The sequence below is a fragment of the Mus musculus genome, chromosome 4 (genome assembly GCF_000001635.26).
Source record: "Mus musculus strain C57BL/6J chromosome 4, GRCm38.p6 C57BL/6J".
In the NCBI taxonomy this organism is placed as follows: domain Eukaryota; kingdom Metazoa; phylum Chordata; class Mammalia; order Rodentia; family Muridae; genus Mus; species Mus musculus.
The window spans coordinates 86,791,816-86,809,870 of record NC_000070.6 but is presented as its reverse complement, the minus strand read 5'-3'; the positions used below and the strand labels follow the sequence as shown (position 1 = coordinate 86,809,870).

Genomic DNA, 18,055 nt, shown 5'->3' with positions numbered 1-18,055 from the left:
AAAATGTTGAATGGGCTGCTAACTTGAGTTTCATTTAAAAAAAAATCATTAACCATTTTTTTTGGCTCAGGATAGGACAGAATTTCCAATAACTTCTGAACTGGTCCTAAACATATTTCTTGTACTATATATTTATGGCATTACTAAAGTATAAAATCCAAGAATCGGTGAACTCCGAAAAACACTGAATAGGCTGTGTATTGATCAACATGTGCATGGCTCATGTGCAGGGGTCAGAGAACACCTTTGTGGGCTCACTCCTTCCATTCAGGTGGGCTCTGGGGACGAGCTCAGGTGCCCGGGCTTGCAGAGGCTCCTCCCTCCCTTTCTCCAGGCTGCCTCTAATCTTAAACAAGTATTTTCTCATTCTTCTCTCTACTAACAATTAAGATGCCCTAAGTTCTTTTTTGCCAAGATATCCACTTAATTCTCCTTTCTGAGTTTATTGTTTACATAGATTCTCTCACTGAGTAGGTCTTTAAAAATAACTGCTCCAAGGCTAGACAATGTGGCTTATAACTGCAATCCAAATACCCAGGAGGACAAAGCAGCAGAACTGTTAGAATCCCAGTTCATTCTAAAGGATCTTCAAATATCAGTGTATAAAGGATGTTATTTTAATGCTTCTCAGCATAGCTTGCACTCCTTTCTTCCTAAATTAGATGCTGCGGTACTACAAGACAGCAAGACTGTCCTGAGTTAACTCCCTTTGGTGTAGTATTTGTAATACTGTTTTGTACGTAAGACCCAAAGAAAATACAAATCAAAGCTGCAGTGAAGTATCTATCATTTCATATCCATCAGATGGCAGTAATTTTAAAAAGGCAGATAATACATGAAAAGGATATTGTAATTATTGGGACTCTAAACTGTTCATAGAAATGTAAAATGATGTAGCCATTCTGAACAATAGCTTATCCTTTCCTCAAAAAGGGAAACACAGAATTACCATATAATAAATATAACAGCTCTATTCCTAGATATCCTGGAAAGACATAAAAATATTTACTTGGCAACTGCACACAAATGTTTATACCAACATTATTTATAGTAGCCAAAAATAAGAACTGTTGCGTGCCTATGAACACATAAGCTGCTATGTGCATACCTCTCAGTCAAAATTAAGTACTAATGCATGCTAGAGAATGGATAGATCTTGAAAAGACTATGCTAAGCTAAAAAAGATAATCACAAAATAATACTACTACAGTATCCTATTTACATGAAATGCCTAGAATAATGCACCTTGGGGACAGAAAACAGAATAGTGGCTGCAGAGAGTTATGGGAGAAAGGGTGTGAAGAAGGATATGGGTTTTGCTTCTAGAGTTATTTTCATCTCTAAAATTAACTGAGGTGATGGATGCACAATCCTGAGAACACACTGAAAGTACCAGAGTGAACACAAGCTACTGAGTTACATAAATACTTTAAGTGGATAAATTATGTGGTATATGAATTTTCTCACAATAAGGTTTCATTCACACACATAAATATACATATGACCTCGAACTCAGAGATCCACCTACCCCTGCCTCCTCTCAAGTACAAGGATTAAAGGTATGCACCACCACTGCCCAGCTAAATTACATACTTTTTTTCTTTTTAAATACTTTTTATTAGGTATTTTCCTCATTTACATTTCCAATGCTATCCCAAAAGTCCCCCATACCCTTCCCCACCCACTCCCATTTTTTGGCCCTGGCATTCCCCTGTACTTGGGCATATAAAGTTTGCGTGTCCAATGGGCCTCTCTTCCCAGTGATGGCCGACTAGGCCATCTTTTGATACATATGCAGCTAGAGTCAAGAGCTCCGGGGTACTGGTTAGTTCATATTGTTGTTCCACCTATAGGGTTGCAGATCCCTTTAGCTCCTTGGGTACTTTCTCTAGCTCCTCAAATGGAGGCCCTGTGATCCATCCAATAGCTGACTGTGAGCATCCACTTCTGTGTTTGCTAGGCCCCGGCATAATTTTTGAGGCAGGATCTCACTAGATAGTGCTGACTGGCTTGGAATTCACTATATAGGCCAGAGTGGCCTCAAACACATAGAAATCCTCTCATCTTTGCTTCCTAAATGCTGGGATTAAGTGTTCCACCACAAGTCCAGAAAAGTAAAGGTTTGTTTGAATCTCAAGACTTCCCTTAAATATAAATGGGTGCTTTAAACTTCAGTTTTAATTTCAAGTTGGGTACAAGAAATAGTTACACACATGCCAACCACAACAGGCCTTCAAATGGCTGCTAAGGATTCTGTACATATATATTTTACATTTTCAATGAAGACGGGTTATAGAAAGAACATCTGACCTGTTTAGTCCTTTTAGCCATGAGGGCAGGGCTGTTTGTAATGCTACTCCCAGGAGGATGTCTATTGAAGCACAGTTTCAGCTTCTGTGGGCTGTCAAAAAGCTTAAGATCCAATCTTGGAAAGTATGTGTAACTAAAATAGGAAGCAAAAATAGAACTGCTGGGTTATATCCATCAAATTCTTACTCAGTACTTAGGTGAAAATGTCTAAACTTTCTAAATATTTAAATACATTTTATATTAATTTTAAATTAAATAAATTTCTAAATCTTATCCTATAATATTCTTTAAAACTCCTTACAATTTGTTTCAAAGTATGAGAAAACATTGCTCGTATTACAGAATGTCCTGTCAGGAACTTTAGCTGGTCCCAGCTATTGTTATTTTCAACCAGTCTGCAAAAAAAGAAAAATCCCTAATGTCTGTCTTACTGAGGAATTCATAACTCTTTTCATAAAATCTGTATGTTTAAGGATAATTATATTTAAAATACCAGTATATTTAATAATCAACTTTTTCTTTAAGACATTGCATCAGTATTTAAAAGGAAAAAATACAGTCTTTTTAATTTAGAAATTATGGTTTAACAACTTCTTTACACTTCTGAATATTATTCAGTTTCTTCGAATATCATCAATTAATTGTCTATATGTGTGTTTCTTTGTAAATACTCTTCCTTAATTTATTAAAATACTAAGCTAAAGCAGTTGTTTCTCAAGAAGAACCAGACATTCTAATCAACAGCAGGTGACGAGCATGGGCATACTAACACACACTCCCAGCATAGCTCAGCCTCAACACGTAAACTGCTGCTCAACAGTTGAGTGTGCATTTTTTAAATGTTAGAAAGGCTGAGGTTTTTTTCCTATTGCTGGCTTTTTCTCCTTGGAAACTGTCTACTGATTTGACAAATTATCCCTGTAGAAAGCCTGCCTTCCCTTGATTGTGATTTATATGTCAATACCGAAAGCCTCAACTACACAAGTTAAGACAAAGTAAAAATTAATTACACAGCATGAAATTGAACTAGCATTTAAGACACTCAGTTGCAGTATAACCCCAGTGTCATTCAGCCCTGTTGAGAGTAGTCTCTACAAAGGTCCTTGACTTTTCCTTAGAGAGTTATTGTTTGTGTGTGTATATCTATGTATGCAAAGATACAAAAAACTATGAACAAATCCACAAGAAAAAAGGCAAATAAATTACAGTAACTGTACACAAGGTGGTCACTAAAATTATAAGCCATGAAAATGTTCAGTGGCATGAAAGAATGCTCAGACCATTAAAGGTAAACACAGGTTACAAAGAAAATGTTTAAGATGAACTTGTCTACACACTATACACACATACCTAAAGTTATTAATAAATTTAAAATTAGTACTAAAATTGTGTGTAATATTTCTTATTTCATTAAAGCTTATTAAACTATGTACCATGATGATTATAGTAAGGAAAACATATTTACTGTAATTTCTGAAAAGATTCTCATCTAAATCCTACTTGCTAAGTTCCTAGTCTTTAAACAGGCTGATTCCTCTACTTTCACATTTTCTCTATCTCACTAACTGAAGAATTTCACAGGATTAAAACTCCTAAAGGAAGTTGGTAGGGAATCTCAAAACAACAACAACAACAACTAACCCCAAACCCAAATCTTTTTTTTTTAAAAGAAATAAAATTCTGCAGATTAAACTATAGTGTAACTCCTAGGTAAATATTACTGTCTGACCTCCCTCTTCCAGTAAGGCCATTCACCCTTACACAGTAACACCTGGTAGTAACTCCACAGAATATTTATCTCAGGTCACTGAATTTACACTGAAAATTACCTAAACATACTACACATACTAAACATTTACATCTCTTAATCATGGCAAAAACTGAAATAAACTATCTAAACGATGCCCAAGTAGCTCTTTAAAAATTTCATTCTACCTGTACTGAGGTGATAAGTTATTTCCATCATCAGGAGGCGGCTCAGGTGGCATTATAAATACAGTGTGTTCACTTCTCTGTGAATCATCTAGCTCTATCAATCTGGTGTCTTCTGCTGAATCCAAGTCAACCTGAAAATAAGCATTTCTCCAATTAATGTGCATATAAGTAAAATTCTAATTCTCAAAGGCAACATTTAAACATAAGAAAAAAATCATACCTTTTCTGTTCTCTCTACACCTTTATCTGGAAACAACTAAGAAGAGAAAAAGAGAAATTCTAAGTGAAAACCTGTATCGAGTTGAATAATTTTTAAAAATTTTAAATCTTGATTTACAAAGAAGAAACTTGAAGAAGGGGAGGAGAAGAGGAAGAGGAGGAGGAAGAGGAAGAGAAACCACTCAGGGCTGGAGAAATGGTGCAGTGACTGAGAGCACTCTACAGACAAACATACGGATCTGAGTTCCATCTCAGCACCCACATAAAAAGCAGGGCAGCTGCACAAGCCTGTTTAAGCCCAGTACAATGGGGAAGAGGTAGGCAGAGACAGGAAGACTGTTGGACCTTGCTGACAACCAGCCCAGCACCAGGTTCAGTGACAGACCCTATCTCCAAGGAACATGGTGGAGAATGGCACAGCATGACACCGGGCAGCCTCCTCCTCTGTCCTCTGCACATGTCCATCACCACACGTGTGCATGCACCTCACATACACAAAAATAAACTTTTTTTTCAATACCAGGTATACACAATTAGGTTTTCTATGCTTACATTAAAACATATTCCTTTCCTCCCTCCCTCACTCTTTGAGACAGGTCTTACTATGTAGCCACAGCTGGCCTAGAGCTTGCTCTATAGTCTAGGCTGGCCCTGAACTTCCCATCTTTCTGCCTTAACCTCTCAAGCAGAGGAATTACAGGCATGTTATCATACTTGGCTTTGATTAGTTGTTTTATAAATCGTATTCAAACATGGTTTCTAAGGCACATGAATCACTGAAGGTCGATAAAAATTAAAACATAATACTCAACTATTCATGGATATATAATTTCAAGCCTTATATAATATGATTTGTGAAAGGAAAATGTGGCTCCTAGATCTATTTAGAAAAAACATGAAACCTATAAAAAATTTTAAAAAGACATATGAACTTAATTCCTCACTATTCAAAGTCAAGGGCTGGGCATAGGGGTACATGGCTCTAATCACCCCAGTATTTGGGAAGCAGAGGATTTCAAGTTCCAGGCCAGACTAGTCTTAGTCTACACAGCAAATTCCAGGCCAGCCAGGGTAACATATCAAGACTCCATCAGAAGAAAAAAAAAGGTGCTATGGTGTGGGGAGGTGACACATGGAAGCATATGGTGTGAGGAGGTGACACATGGAAGCACATGGAAGGTAGAATTCAGTGATCCTTAGTTAAGTAGCAAACTCAAAGCTAGCCTGGCTCACATAAGTCTCTAGCTCAAAAGAAAACTTAAACACTAACAAAAAAGTCTTGCAGATATTATCAAACTATTCTGAAAGACATTAAAGCAAGAAAACAGCAGACCACTACCCAAAAATCCATAACTTTTTTTAAAAGATTTATTTATTTATTATATGTAAGTACACTGTAGCTGTAAGTACACTCCAGAAGAGGGCATCAGATCTTGTTACGGATGGTTGTTAGCCACCATGTGGTTGCTGGGATTTGAACTCAGGACCTTCGGAAGAGCAGTCAGTGCTGCTCTTTTTTTTTTTTTCCTTTAAGATTTTTATTTGTTATTATAAATAAGTACACTGTAGCTGTCTTCAGACACACTAGAAGAGGGCGTCAGATCTCATTACTGCTGGTTGTGAGCCACCATGTGGTTGCTGGGATTTGAACTCAGGACCTTTGGAAGAACTGTCTGTGCTCTTAACCGCTGAGCCATCTCTCCAGTACCCATAGCTTTTATTTATTTTTTTTTTTAAAGATTTATTTATTTATTTATTATATGTAAGTACATTGTAGCTGTCTTCAGACACTCCAGAAGAGGGGGTCAGATCTTGTTACGGATGGTTGTGAGCCACCATGTGGTTGCTGGGATTTGAACTCTGCACCTTCGGAAGAGCAGTCGGGTGCTCTAACCCACTGAGCCATCTCACCAGCCCCCCATAGCTTTTAAATAAGAAAACTAATCATATCCTGTTCACTTAGATTAAACCACCAACAACAAACACTAAGACTTAGGTAAGGAAACATTTTTTTTTTTTGTTTTGTTTTTTTGTTTTCCCGAGACAGGGTTTCTCTGTGTAGCCCTGGCTGTCCTGGAGCTCACTATGTAGACCAGGCTGGCCTTGAACTCAGAAATCCGCCTGCCTCTGCCTCCCAAGAGCTGGGATTAAAGGCGTGCGCCACCACGCCCGGCTAGGAAACATTTTTAACATTCAACAGCCTCAGAGAGAAAAGCAAATCAAGTAATAGAAGCAAGTAGATAGAAAGTCAGGCTCGCTTGCTCTCTCTCTCTCCCTCCCAACATCCCTTCTGCTCTCTTTTAAACACACACACAAGGTTTTTTTTTAAGTTGGCACATAAAACAAAATATTACCTTCTCGATGCAATCATCAAAAAATGCCAATCCAGTATCTTTATCACTTACAAAACTGCATTCTTCAATGAAACGAATAAAAATCTGTGTTTTGGATAAAAGAGTATAGAATTTTGTATAGGCACGATCCCGACTTTTCAAAAAACCTGAAGAAAACAAAATCATAATAAACTTTTAAAAAGGAACTAATGTCATATCAAACATTATTCTAATATATATTATCATCCCTTCATGCAAATTCACATTTATGGGAATTTCTAACAATCACATAAAGTTCTCTCTGCCTGACTTAACTATGAAACCCCTGATACCAATCTCTTCACTGAATTATGAATCCTCTAAGAAACCTCAGCCCTATGTCCTGAGCAAACAGGAGCTCTTCTCTGGGAGGGCGTGGTGCTGCATGCCTTGAATCACAGCACTCAGAAGCAGAGACAAGTGGTTCTCAACTCTGAGTTCAGGTCTTGCACAGTCTACAGAACAAGCTCCTGGACAGCCAGGGCTACACAGAGAAGCCCTGTCTCAAAAAACAAAACAAGAACTTCCCTCTGAGACTCTTAAGCCAATGGCTGATATAATTCAATGGGTCCGTTTTCTTCCTCTACTAGTAATCAGCCCATCATTCCTGCATGTGACGAGGATTTCTATGCGGTTCAAAGTTAAGCACTTGGTTAGTAATCCCGTTTCACGGAGGCCAGGGCCTCTCCTTCAGGGACCACACATCAGCCCCTCATTCCTACCACCGTCATTCTTCACTGTTGGGGTTTGTCTATGAGGCGTCACATGAAGTGGCTCATGTCCACAGCTGAGGGCACTAGTGAGAGGTGACCAGATCGTTCACCGATGGGTTAACCCACTTAGTTCAAATTAAAGGAGGAATTAGCAGGAAAGTCCAGAGGAAGAAGCAGGTGAGTAGGGACAGAACTGGAAAGGAAATGTCTTGCCCCCAGAGCCCTGTCTCTCCCTATGTTTCCTGATTGTCAAGAGGTGCACAGTTTTCCTTAGCCATGCTTTTCCATGGAAGTTCTGCTTTATCAAAGGGTGTTTTCCTCCCACATGTTGTCACAGTGATTAAAAGGTAACTACCATGCACAAAGCATGAAAGACTCGGGGCTTTAAAGACCATGGGGTCTCAATGAGTCTTTACAGAGGCATACTCATCATACGTTCCTTGCTAGTTTTCAATATAACTACTAATCTTTAATTCCCATATCACTCTCAGATCAGTATCTCTGTTTGGTTTGCCTCTATAAAGTTGAATTACTACTACCAGTTCTTTTTGCTTGTTTTTCTGTTTTGGTGAAGCTAGCAAACAAAGAAGGTGAGGAAGTAGGCTTATTGAAACTACCAGTATACCAATCCTCACCCCGCCCGTGTGTGTGTGTGTGTGTGTGTGTGTGTGTGTGGGTGTATACATGCACCATGTGTGCAGGAATCTTAGGAGGCCATTAGAAGACACTGGATCCCCTGAAAACTGGAGTTAAAGGCAGTTGTGAGCTGTTCAACACTGGATTCTGGGAACCAAACTCAGGTTTTCTACAAGAGCAGTTTATTCTTAACTGCTAGTCATCTCTTTAGTTTTGAGGCAGAGTCTTACTATACAGCACTGGCTGGCCTATAGCTTTTTATATAAACCAGGCTGCCCTTGAACTCAAGATTCTTCTCCCCCTGCCTCTTGAATGTTGGAATTAAAGGCATGTAAGTTCAGCCAATTCGTTCTTAAAGACTGAAAATTTAACTATCTCAAATAGTCCTCCACACTCTAACACCATTTAAAATATGGTTTTTAGGCTACTTTTTCTGTCTTCCTTTTTTGATGCCTTAGGGCATTTGGATGCTGTATTACTCATTCATTCCCAACCTCTTGAACAACAGGAAAATTATTAAGTAAAATAGGAGCAAATTATGAGGGAAAGTGAGGAGAATGGGAGGAGGTGAGGAGGGAAGGAGAGAAAGGGACAGAGAGGGAAAAAAGGAAATAGAGGGAAAGGGGAAACCATGAGAAAGAAGAAGGAGAGAGAGAGAGAGAATGGGCAGCGTTTTGTTGCCATATGCTAAAACTACTGAACTTAAGTCTTTAGTCATCAAGCTTCCAGACCCATATTATTTATTTCAGTAACCACAGGTGTTAATACAGCATCTTAAGTGCAACTAATGGAACTACACTGTAAGTTACACAATACATACTGCATTTTATAGACAATATAAACATAAGAAATGTAAGGCTATTTAATAACTTTTTAATAACTAAAAATGTTTGATTGGCACTCGAGAGGCAGAAGCAGGCGGATTTCTGAGTTCGAGGCCAGCCTGGTCTACAGAGTGAGTTCCAGGACAGCCAGGGCTACATAGAGAAACCCTGTCTCGAAAAACCAAAAAAAAAAAAGTTTGATAGGGGGATGGAGAGATGACTCAACTGACTGCTCTTCTAGAGGTTCTGAGTTCAATTCCCAGCAACTACACGATGGCTCACAACCATCTGTAGTGGGATCCAATACCTTCTTCTAGTGTGTCTGAAGACAGTTATAGTGTACTCACATACATAAAATAAATAAATCTTTAAAAAATCTGATTGTATGTTGAAATGATACTGTTCAAACATGATACAGGAAATACAATTACAATTAGTTTTTCTTAGTTGTTAAACTTTTATGTGGCTACTACAATGTATAGCTCACATGGTAATTCTACTAGGCAGAGTGGATCTTGATACAATCGAATTTCCAATAGGAGATGAAATGTTGAACAACACAATGCTATAGCAGCTCATACACATAAATCTATAATAACAGTTACTGAAGAAATGATGGCCTGTCTGCACTGTACTTTAAATGAAACGGAGGGGAAGGGAACGGACGAGGCAGATGAAACCACTGAAGCTAGATGACAACTGTGTGAGGATTGCATATATGTTTTGTTTGCATAAAAGTTAAGTCAAAGTCACTATTCAATTCATATCCATTCTTCACTGTGTTATGTCTTCAGGAAAAACTTCTTACCAAGTTAGGCCTCTCATGGAATCAACACTGCATTTGGTTATTTACAGTACTTTGTTGTCTAATGTCTTCATTCCCTAGAACAAATGCTATACTCTTTACATAAAACTTCAGACCATGTCATAGAAACTGGTGGTTTCAGTCTGTAAAATAATTTTTGAGGCACAAATTACGAAACTGAGGAAAGAAAAACTGCCAAAAATCCTGGCAAGTCCCAGATGTGTCTTCTTGAAATAACTGATCATATGGGATTGTACACAACACATTGGACTCTTCAAATTAAACACAGTCAGTTTCACATTTTTCATAAAAAACAGTGGCGTATAAAAATAGTTATCTACCAATAGGGGTAGGTTACAGGAAATGCAAATTCCTTACATTTGAATATGAACGTCTATGGATATAGTAAATGCATCTACGTTGCAGCCCTAAACAGAACTACCTTTGACTTTAATGAAGGCAACTGTCATCTCACTGACACTCACCCTGTCGATCAAACAATGAATCCGCAGCTGTGGCTTTATTAGAAGGAGCTTCTGTGATTGGTCTGAGATATGACCTGTACCCTTTTAAAATAGACGCCATAAATCGCAAAAATGTCTCCTGAATTTCCATCTCCAATTGTGTCATCTTTTTTTGCCAAGAGTAATCTGCTTCAATTGGAGTCATCTCAATTGCTGAACTTTCTTGAGGTTTTCGGTGAACTGACAAGGAAAAGCAAAATAAGGTATTAATATATAATATTTACTATATCATGATTGAATGATAAGAAAATAGTCCAGCCGGGCATGGTGGTGCACGCCTTTAATCCCAGCACTTGGGAGGCAGAGGCAGGCGGATTTCTGAGTTCAAGGCCAGCCTGGTCTACAAAGTGAGTTCCAGGACAGCCAGGGCTATATGGAGAAACCCTGTCTCAAAAAACCAAAAAAAAAAAAAAAAAGAAAGAAAGAAAGAAAGAAAATAGTCAAAATAAAGTTCACAACCCGCCCCCTCCCCTCTCCCTCTCCCTCCCTCTCTCTCTCTCTCCCCCTCTCTCTTCTAACCAAGTAATCCAGGCTGGCTTCTCTTTCACCATCTTGTTGTCTCGGCCTCCCTAAGTGCTGGGGTTACTCAGCTACACAGCAGGTTGGAACTAGCCCTAGGACAAACATGAGCTCCAATCTAAAATATCCTAAACAAACAAGTAAAAACTCTCAAAACCAACAAAACAAAACATTGGACTCGGGCTGTAGCTCAGATGGTGTGCGCCCCCACCCCGGGTCTAGTCCCCAGCACTACACAAGCTGGCCTCGGACTCTACACCTGCAACACTAACATTTGGGAGGTAGGGACAAAAGGATCGTGAGTATGAAGTCATCTTTAGCTCTCAAAGGGTAGCAAAGAGGAAAGGGTACAAAGAATATGTTAAAAAACAAAAAATAACTAACCACATATTGTTTAGGTCTGATATAAAATAACTCATTAAACAGAACCAAATATGTTTAATTAACAATTTCCTGTCTTTTAATTATCTTATCTTGTTTTCACATTTAAAACACTTTCAAAGGGGAGAGGCAGAAAGAAAAGGATCACAAGTTCCAGGTCAACTTGAGCAAAGACAGTGTCTCAAAACATAAAAAGGGGCGAGAGAGCCGGTCAGTGGTTAAGAATGCATGCGTGCACACTGTTCTTGCATAGACTAACCACCCACACTGGGCAGCTTACAGCTCCTTGGGATCTGACGCTCTCTTTTGGGCTCCACACGTACCTTACACATGCATGCACATGTCACACACACACACAGAGAAACACACAGACACACACAATTAGAAATAAAATACTAAAAAGAAAGGATGAGACAGACGGAGCAAGAGCAACTCCCATTTGGGTTTGTGGCACGAGCTGGCCCCGCCCCACCCTGCCACACACTCACCTGAGCAGAGCTGCTGATACAGCCTCCTCAGGGTGCCAAGCAGACTCTTGCACGGCCTTTTGGGAAGCTGCTTCCAGTTTATGTTCTTTCTTTCATCAGCTCTATTAAATGAGAGTTAGGAAAATCTGCTATATAATTCATTTGTACTAAACAAAATTCTTCTGTCAAAGCTAAAAGGGACATTTTTCATGCACTGAAGACTAACACTGACACATGGAATGGGAGGTGCTTTAGGGTGCTTCTCGTTCTTGTCAATAGACCTTAGGCAATGTGACTGTCCCCAACAGCCTTCTCCATTGCAGCAAGTCGTACAATACAGACCACAGGTCTGATTTTAAAAGTTAAAACACTGTAACGTTTTTAAGAATTAAATTAACTGACTTGAAACGTTAACCTATTGGCAGAACTCTAAAAATACTATATGCCCAAGCCACTGGATGAAATTTAACAAAGAATCAAAGAAAATATAGCTCATTGGATTCCTCACAGAGGTAAGAAGAAATCAAATACAGCATTATTTAACATAATCTATGACCATAAAAGCACTTTTTTAAAAAACCCTAAAGACGCAGATAAAATAAAAATAAAAGCTAAATAAAGGTTAAAATTTTATAATCCAGAAATATAAAACAGAGCAGAGACAATGGCTTTGAAAAATGTTCTACAAGTCAGCATGTACCAGACTTGCTTTAATAGCTTGGTCTCCAGGCTTCAGTGATTAGAAACCTAGAGAAACGCAAAGCCCCATCTGACAGAAGGATTCATTAACAGGCCCCTATTTTGGTCACAACCAGGTATGGTGCTGAATGAAAACCAAACTAAGACTCAGTAATGTTGGCTTGCTCAGATTTCAACTGGGAAGAAGGGATTCCTTCCTTCAATTCCTACTGTCCAACCAAATTTACCAGCATGGTCCAAGGAACTCCAAGTAGAAATTAACTTCAAATACTCCCTGGCTGATAATGCCAGCCACCAGCACATAAGCAAATGTTGTATCCTCCCTGGAAAGAGAACTGACTAAAGGGCTGTCATACTGCCATGTTCTAGGTACTTTTAAGACTCACACTAGTTGAGCATGACTGCACATAACTACGACTTAGGGAGCAAAGGCAAGAAGATCACCTCAAGTTAAAGGACAGCCTGGTCTATAACAAGTTTCAGGCCAACCAAGAACAGAGAGTAAGATTTTTTCTTATAATTAAGTAAATAAGATGTCAAATTAATATGAAACTTTCATGTGTTTAAATCGATGGCATGTAGCATTTAACTCTGATCAAGTAATCTCACTTGATGTAATTACACAGTATCTATTTTAGTGCTACCTTTTAAATCCCCAACGAGGGGCTGGAGAGATGGCTCAGCAGTTAAGAGCACTGACTGCTCTTCCAGAGGTCATGAGTTCAAATCCCAGCAACCACATGGTGGCTCACAACCATCTGAAATGAAATCTGATGCCCTCATCTGGTGTGTCTGAAGATAGCTACAGTGTACTTATATAATAAATAAATAAATAAATCCCCAACGAACACTGTCATCCCTATATGAATTATCATCAGTTTGGAATCTGGCTCTAACATTTACTATCTATCTGACTTTGAGAAATAATCACTTTGAATGTCTGTTACTCAAATTTCTTCTCTACAAAATGACAATGATAATGTACCAAATGACTAGGAACTGGCATGCATTCACATGTCACAGTCTGTCTAATCCAAGGGGAACCATCCACTATAAAACACTTGTTTTTCCTGCCATAAAAGGAAGGATGTTGGAGGTGGGGTATGATACATACCTGTAACGCCAGCACTTGGGAGAGGCAGGAAGATCAGTTCAAGATCATCCTTGGCTACCACAGCTAAGCTCAAACTCGGGGCCAGTCTGGGATATATGAGACTCTCACAAACAAAAATTTCAGAGCTGGCTATGAGGCTGAGTGGTAGAGATCAGGCTTAACTCACAGCAGATCCTGGGTTCAATTCCCAGGAGAACAAGGAAAGAAATGTAGGAAATGAGGGAGGAAGGGGGGACGGTGCTAACTGAATTCATGAAGTGACTCATTACTTCCAAGTTATCTATAAATCTAGATATACATAATAACGAGCCATTGTAGCTATACAGTTTCAAATACAGTGCGTCGACTTCAGTATTATTTTAATTTTAAGTTTTTGTGGGGTTGTTTGAGGCAATGTCTCACTCTGTAGCTAAAGCTGACCTGGATCTCACAATGTAGCCCAGGATGACCTCTCATTCATAGCCTTCCAAGTACTGGCTTTACGAGCGGAAGCTACCACACTAGCTTCAGTATTACTTTCTAAGCAATGTTTGCTTCCTTTCATACAATTATTCTGTCAGTTCACCTACAGGTGTCTTCCCAAACAATTACCCTGTAGTGACCACAAGGGCCTGAAGAGAGAGGGTCTCATGTAGTATAGGCTGGCTCCAAAGTTACTATGTAGAAGGTCTATGAATTTCTGATCCTGCCACCTTTGTATCCCAAGTGTATATGCCACTAAAGCATCTATTCAGTACTGGAACTGGAACCCAGGGCTTCAAGAATGCTAAGCAAGCCCTCTATCAACTGAGCTACACTCCCAGGCCACCCCCGCACCCTTTCTTTTTGATGGAGTTTTTCTAAGCAACCCTGGCTGTCCTGGAACACAGAGATCAGCCTGCTTCTGCCTCCCTAGTGCCATGATTAAAGACATGCACCACCAATACCAGTAGTACCTTCAATTTCTTTATCTATACATTTCCTGCCAACCCAACTTATTTCTAAATGCGTGTAAATGGTTTAATTACATATGGTGGAAACTACACACGGGAGATAATAGAAAATGAATCACTTACACATATAATGTGTTCGTATCCAAGTCAATGCAGACAACATCTTGTGGTGGGTCATGAAGATCAAAGTACCTTGAGTCCACTCCAACTATAAATGGTAAAGGCGCACTAAGCACTCCAGCCAATGAAAGAGGACAGAGGGGGATATATGGGCACTGCCACTGAAATGGAAAGATCATCTAGGGGAAAAGTTTTTTAAAAATTAACCAAATTTGAATTTGCAATGACAACTATACAATTAACTACTACTGAAAGGGACCACTGAAAAGCAATGAAATCTATTTTTTTCAACTTTAAGTTTCATTCCAAAGTTAAATGACTACAAATACTATTGGGTTAAAATTTTCAAGAATACTGATGATCACGGCACACTAACAGCTCTTTGCAGGTTAATTCTTCTACACAAATCTCATGCATACTTTATGGAGAATCAAAGCAAAAAGATGAAACTGCCCCCCACCAAGTAATAAAACAAACCTACATTTTTATAAACTTGGGCATTTTATCCACTTATGATCTCTGACCAAAATCTAAGTGCACAGAAGGCCTGTGGGCAGTGGGAGAAACAAACTAGTGTGAGACTGCGGCTGGGTATAGCATGGTTTAGGAACCTGGGGTTCTATCCCAAGTACCACACTAAAAAATAAAATATAATAATTAAAACATCACTTAAAACATTTTCTACACTTCAAATAAACATTTAAAATAATTCAACTTCAGTGAAGCTTGACCTCTTCAAAATATAGTTGATATTAAACATTCTCTGAGACTCTCAAACAAATAAACAAAAAGCCAGGCATAGTGAGCTCTTAAAATCCCAGCAATGGGGAAGCAGATGCAGGCAGATCTCTTTGGTTTGCTAGCTAGCCATGCAAATTCAACATAGCCAGTGAGAGAATCTGTCTCAAAAAAAGTGTAATGCACCAGAGAAGAATGACATCAGAAGTTTGTCTCTAGCATGCACACACATACAGACACACACAGACACACACACACACACCACACATAAACATGCACAAACATACACACACACACAAAATTTAATGGGGAAGTTTTAATTTACAAGTTGTCATCTTAAGTGTATGTGTACTTAGGTTTTTGTTTGTTGGTTGGTTTTGGTTTTGTTTCTATTTGTAAGAACACTTTCTAATAGGTTGAAAAAAATACACTAAGAGGCTGAAGAGATGGCTCAGTGGTTAAGAGCACTGGCTACTCTTCCAGGGGACCTGGGTTCAATTCCTAGAATTCACACTGAGTGGCTCACAACCTTCTGTAACTCCAGCTCTAGATCTGATACGCTCCTCTGGCCTCCATGGGCAGTAGCCCATATATACACAGACATAAACACATAAAACAAATAAATCTAAGAGAAAAAAAAGACTAAAATATTGTTTTGGTTCATATACAGTTACCTTCCCAACCAATTGTACTGCAGTGACTACAAAGCCTCATTCAAAAAACAGACTTTTATATGAGGAGTATTACATAGTGTAGGTGGCATCACACTCAACTATGTAGACACTGACCTGCCTCTGGACCTGAATGCTCAATATCAATCGCCACAACTGTAATCAGGGATGACCTATTGCTCTAAGGTCTGGTTCAATTTTCACCCTTACTCATCATCAGCAACCCCAAAGAAATACTATAGCACCACTTCTGCTAGCCATTACAGATCGTTATTCAAGACTGGCATTTCTGTCTTCAAGAATTATGTACAAAGAGATACACAAGCATTTATTAAGTGCTAAGCACTCTTAGACAATGAGATTACAGTACCAATAAAAACAGACCTATGCCTCCTAGCTTCAAAGTCTAGAATTTTAGTCTTTTTTTCCGTAAAAAGAAGAGTAATTTAGGCCTCAAAGCCTTTGTAACAACTACTTAATTTTGCTTCTGTACATGAAAACAGTAACAAGTAATAAGTCAATAAGTAGCATATGTTCCAATAAAACTATTAGTTGTACACTTCTGGCAGACGTGAACTGGCAGGCCAGACTTGCCTGGTCTGTTGACAACTAGTATGACAGGAAGAGGCATACAATAAACACAAGATATAAAAAGTATATATTTTATTAGAAAGTGAATAATACTATGGAGGAAAAAGACCCATAAACAGAGTCCAGAGCAGGATGCACTAGTGCATGCAATGTGAGCCTCACTATAAAGAGACAACTACCTGAAACATGAACAAAAGTATTCTACACCAAGGAAGCAGGGTGACTAGGCATGGCAGCTTCCACCTCTAATCCCAACACAGGCAGTTAAGGCAGGAGAACTGTGAAAGTTCACACCACCAACCTGATAAATAAGTTCCAGGTCAACTTTAGCTGAATGTGAGCCTGTCTTTAAAAAAAACAAAACAAAACCAGGGATGGGAGAGATGGCCTGGCATTTAAGAGTGAGTATTGCTCTTGAACAAGACCTGAATTTGGTTCCAGGAACCCATATCTAATGGCTCACAACCACTTGTAAATCCAGGACATCCAATGCTCTCTTCTGGCCTCCACAGGCACCTGCACTCATGTATCCAAGCAGACAAACAGGCACACACACACACACACACACACACACACACACACACACACACACATTAAGTAGATAGCAAAATAAACAAAGGCTAAAGAGATCACTTAGTAGTTAGAGAACACTTGCTGCAGAATCATGAAAGCTGAGGTTCAGAACCCAGCACCCACAGAGCAAGCCTGGTAGTTCATGAATGCAGAGGCATGTGCACACACAGAAGTACGTGTGTGTATATGTGTGTGCACACACACACATGTGCATACAGTTACACATAGCAACAAAAACTTCATTATGATCTGATTTCTAAGTGCAGTAAAAGGGCATTATAGTGTTTTAAATACAATTCGACTTCATTTGTGATTTACCCAAGAGCGCATTTTTATATTATCCTATTCACAATAAAGCCATATATATAACGAGAGACAGTGGTTAAGTTAAAGTTAGAAAATAACCATGTAATAAATTTGCATAACAAAATAAAATCAACTAGAATTTCACTAGTGTTTTGGTTTATTTCTTTTTTATATTTTTTTGAGACAAGACACACACACACACACACACACACACACACACACACACACATTTCTGCCTCAGCCTCCTAAGTGCTATGATACTGTGTAGTAACTTTCTACAGATTGAAACATTCCCTTCTTGAAAAAGCAGAGACTTAGGATATTAAACTACAGGAGCCTGGGAAACTTGACTCAGACGCATAAGGCCCTCTGCTAGGTCATAAGAACAGTAAACACTCGCACCATTTCAGTGTCTGGAAAAGACTCTGACCTACTGAGATGCCTACAAGTCCCACAGATCGCTAGGGTTCCAGCATCCACAAGTCATTGAGGCTAGAGGGAGCGCTCCCATGATGCAGCTACATCCGGGTTGCCGCTGCTCCTCTGTGTAATTGCTCATCTATACTCATCTGTGAGTAATCTCAATAAAGCAACAGCTTCCAATTT

The 18,055-nt window shown here is 39.0% G+C and overlaps 1 protein-coding gene across 5 annotated transcripts in view; it reads right to left on the bottom strand.

The window, feature by feature from the left end:
* Dennd4c (DENN/MADD domain containing 4C) overlaps positions 1 to 18,055 on the bottom strand; it is a 102,086-nt gene that overhangs the window by 40,733 nt on the left and 43,298 nt on the right. For all 5 annotated transcript variants that reach the window (XR_390327.4, XM_006538022.3, NM_184088.1 and 2 more), the window contains 7 exons: positions 14,574 to 14,749; positions 11,727 to 11,827; positions 10,300 to 10,518; positions 6,819 to 6,964; positions 4,466 to 4,501; positions 4,246 to 4,376; positions 2,311 to 2,443 (listed from right to left, as the gene is read on the bottom strand). Coding sequence is in view for 4 of the 5 variants with exons in the window: in XM_006538022.3 (XP_006538085.1) it covers positions 2,311 to 2,443; positions 4,246 to 4,376; positions 4,466 to 4,501; positions 6,819 to 6,964; positions 10,300 to 10,518; positions 11,727 to 11,827; positions 14,574 to 14,749 (942 nt within the window). In the remaining variant the exon portion in view is untranslated. The remainder of the gene's footprint in view (positions 1 to 2,310; positions 2,444 to 4,245; positions 4,377 to 4,465; positions 4,502 to 6,818; positions 6,965 to 10,299; positions 10,519 to 11,726; positions 11,828 to 14,573; positions 14,750 to 18,055) is intronic.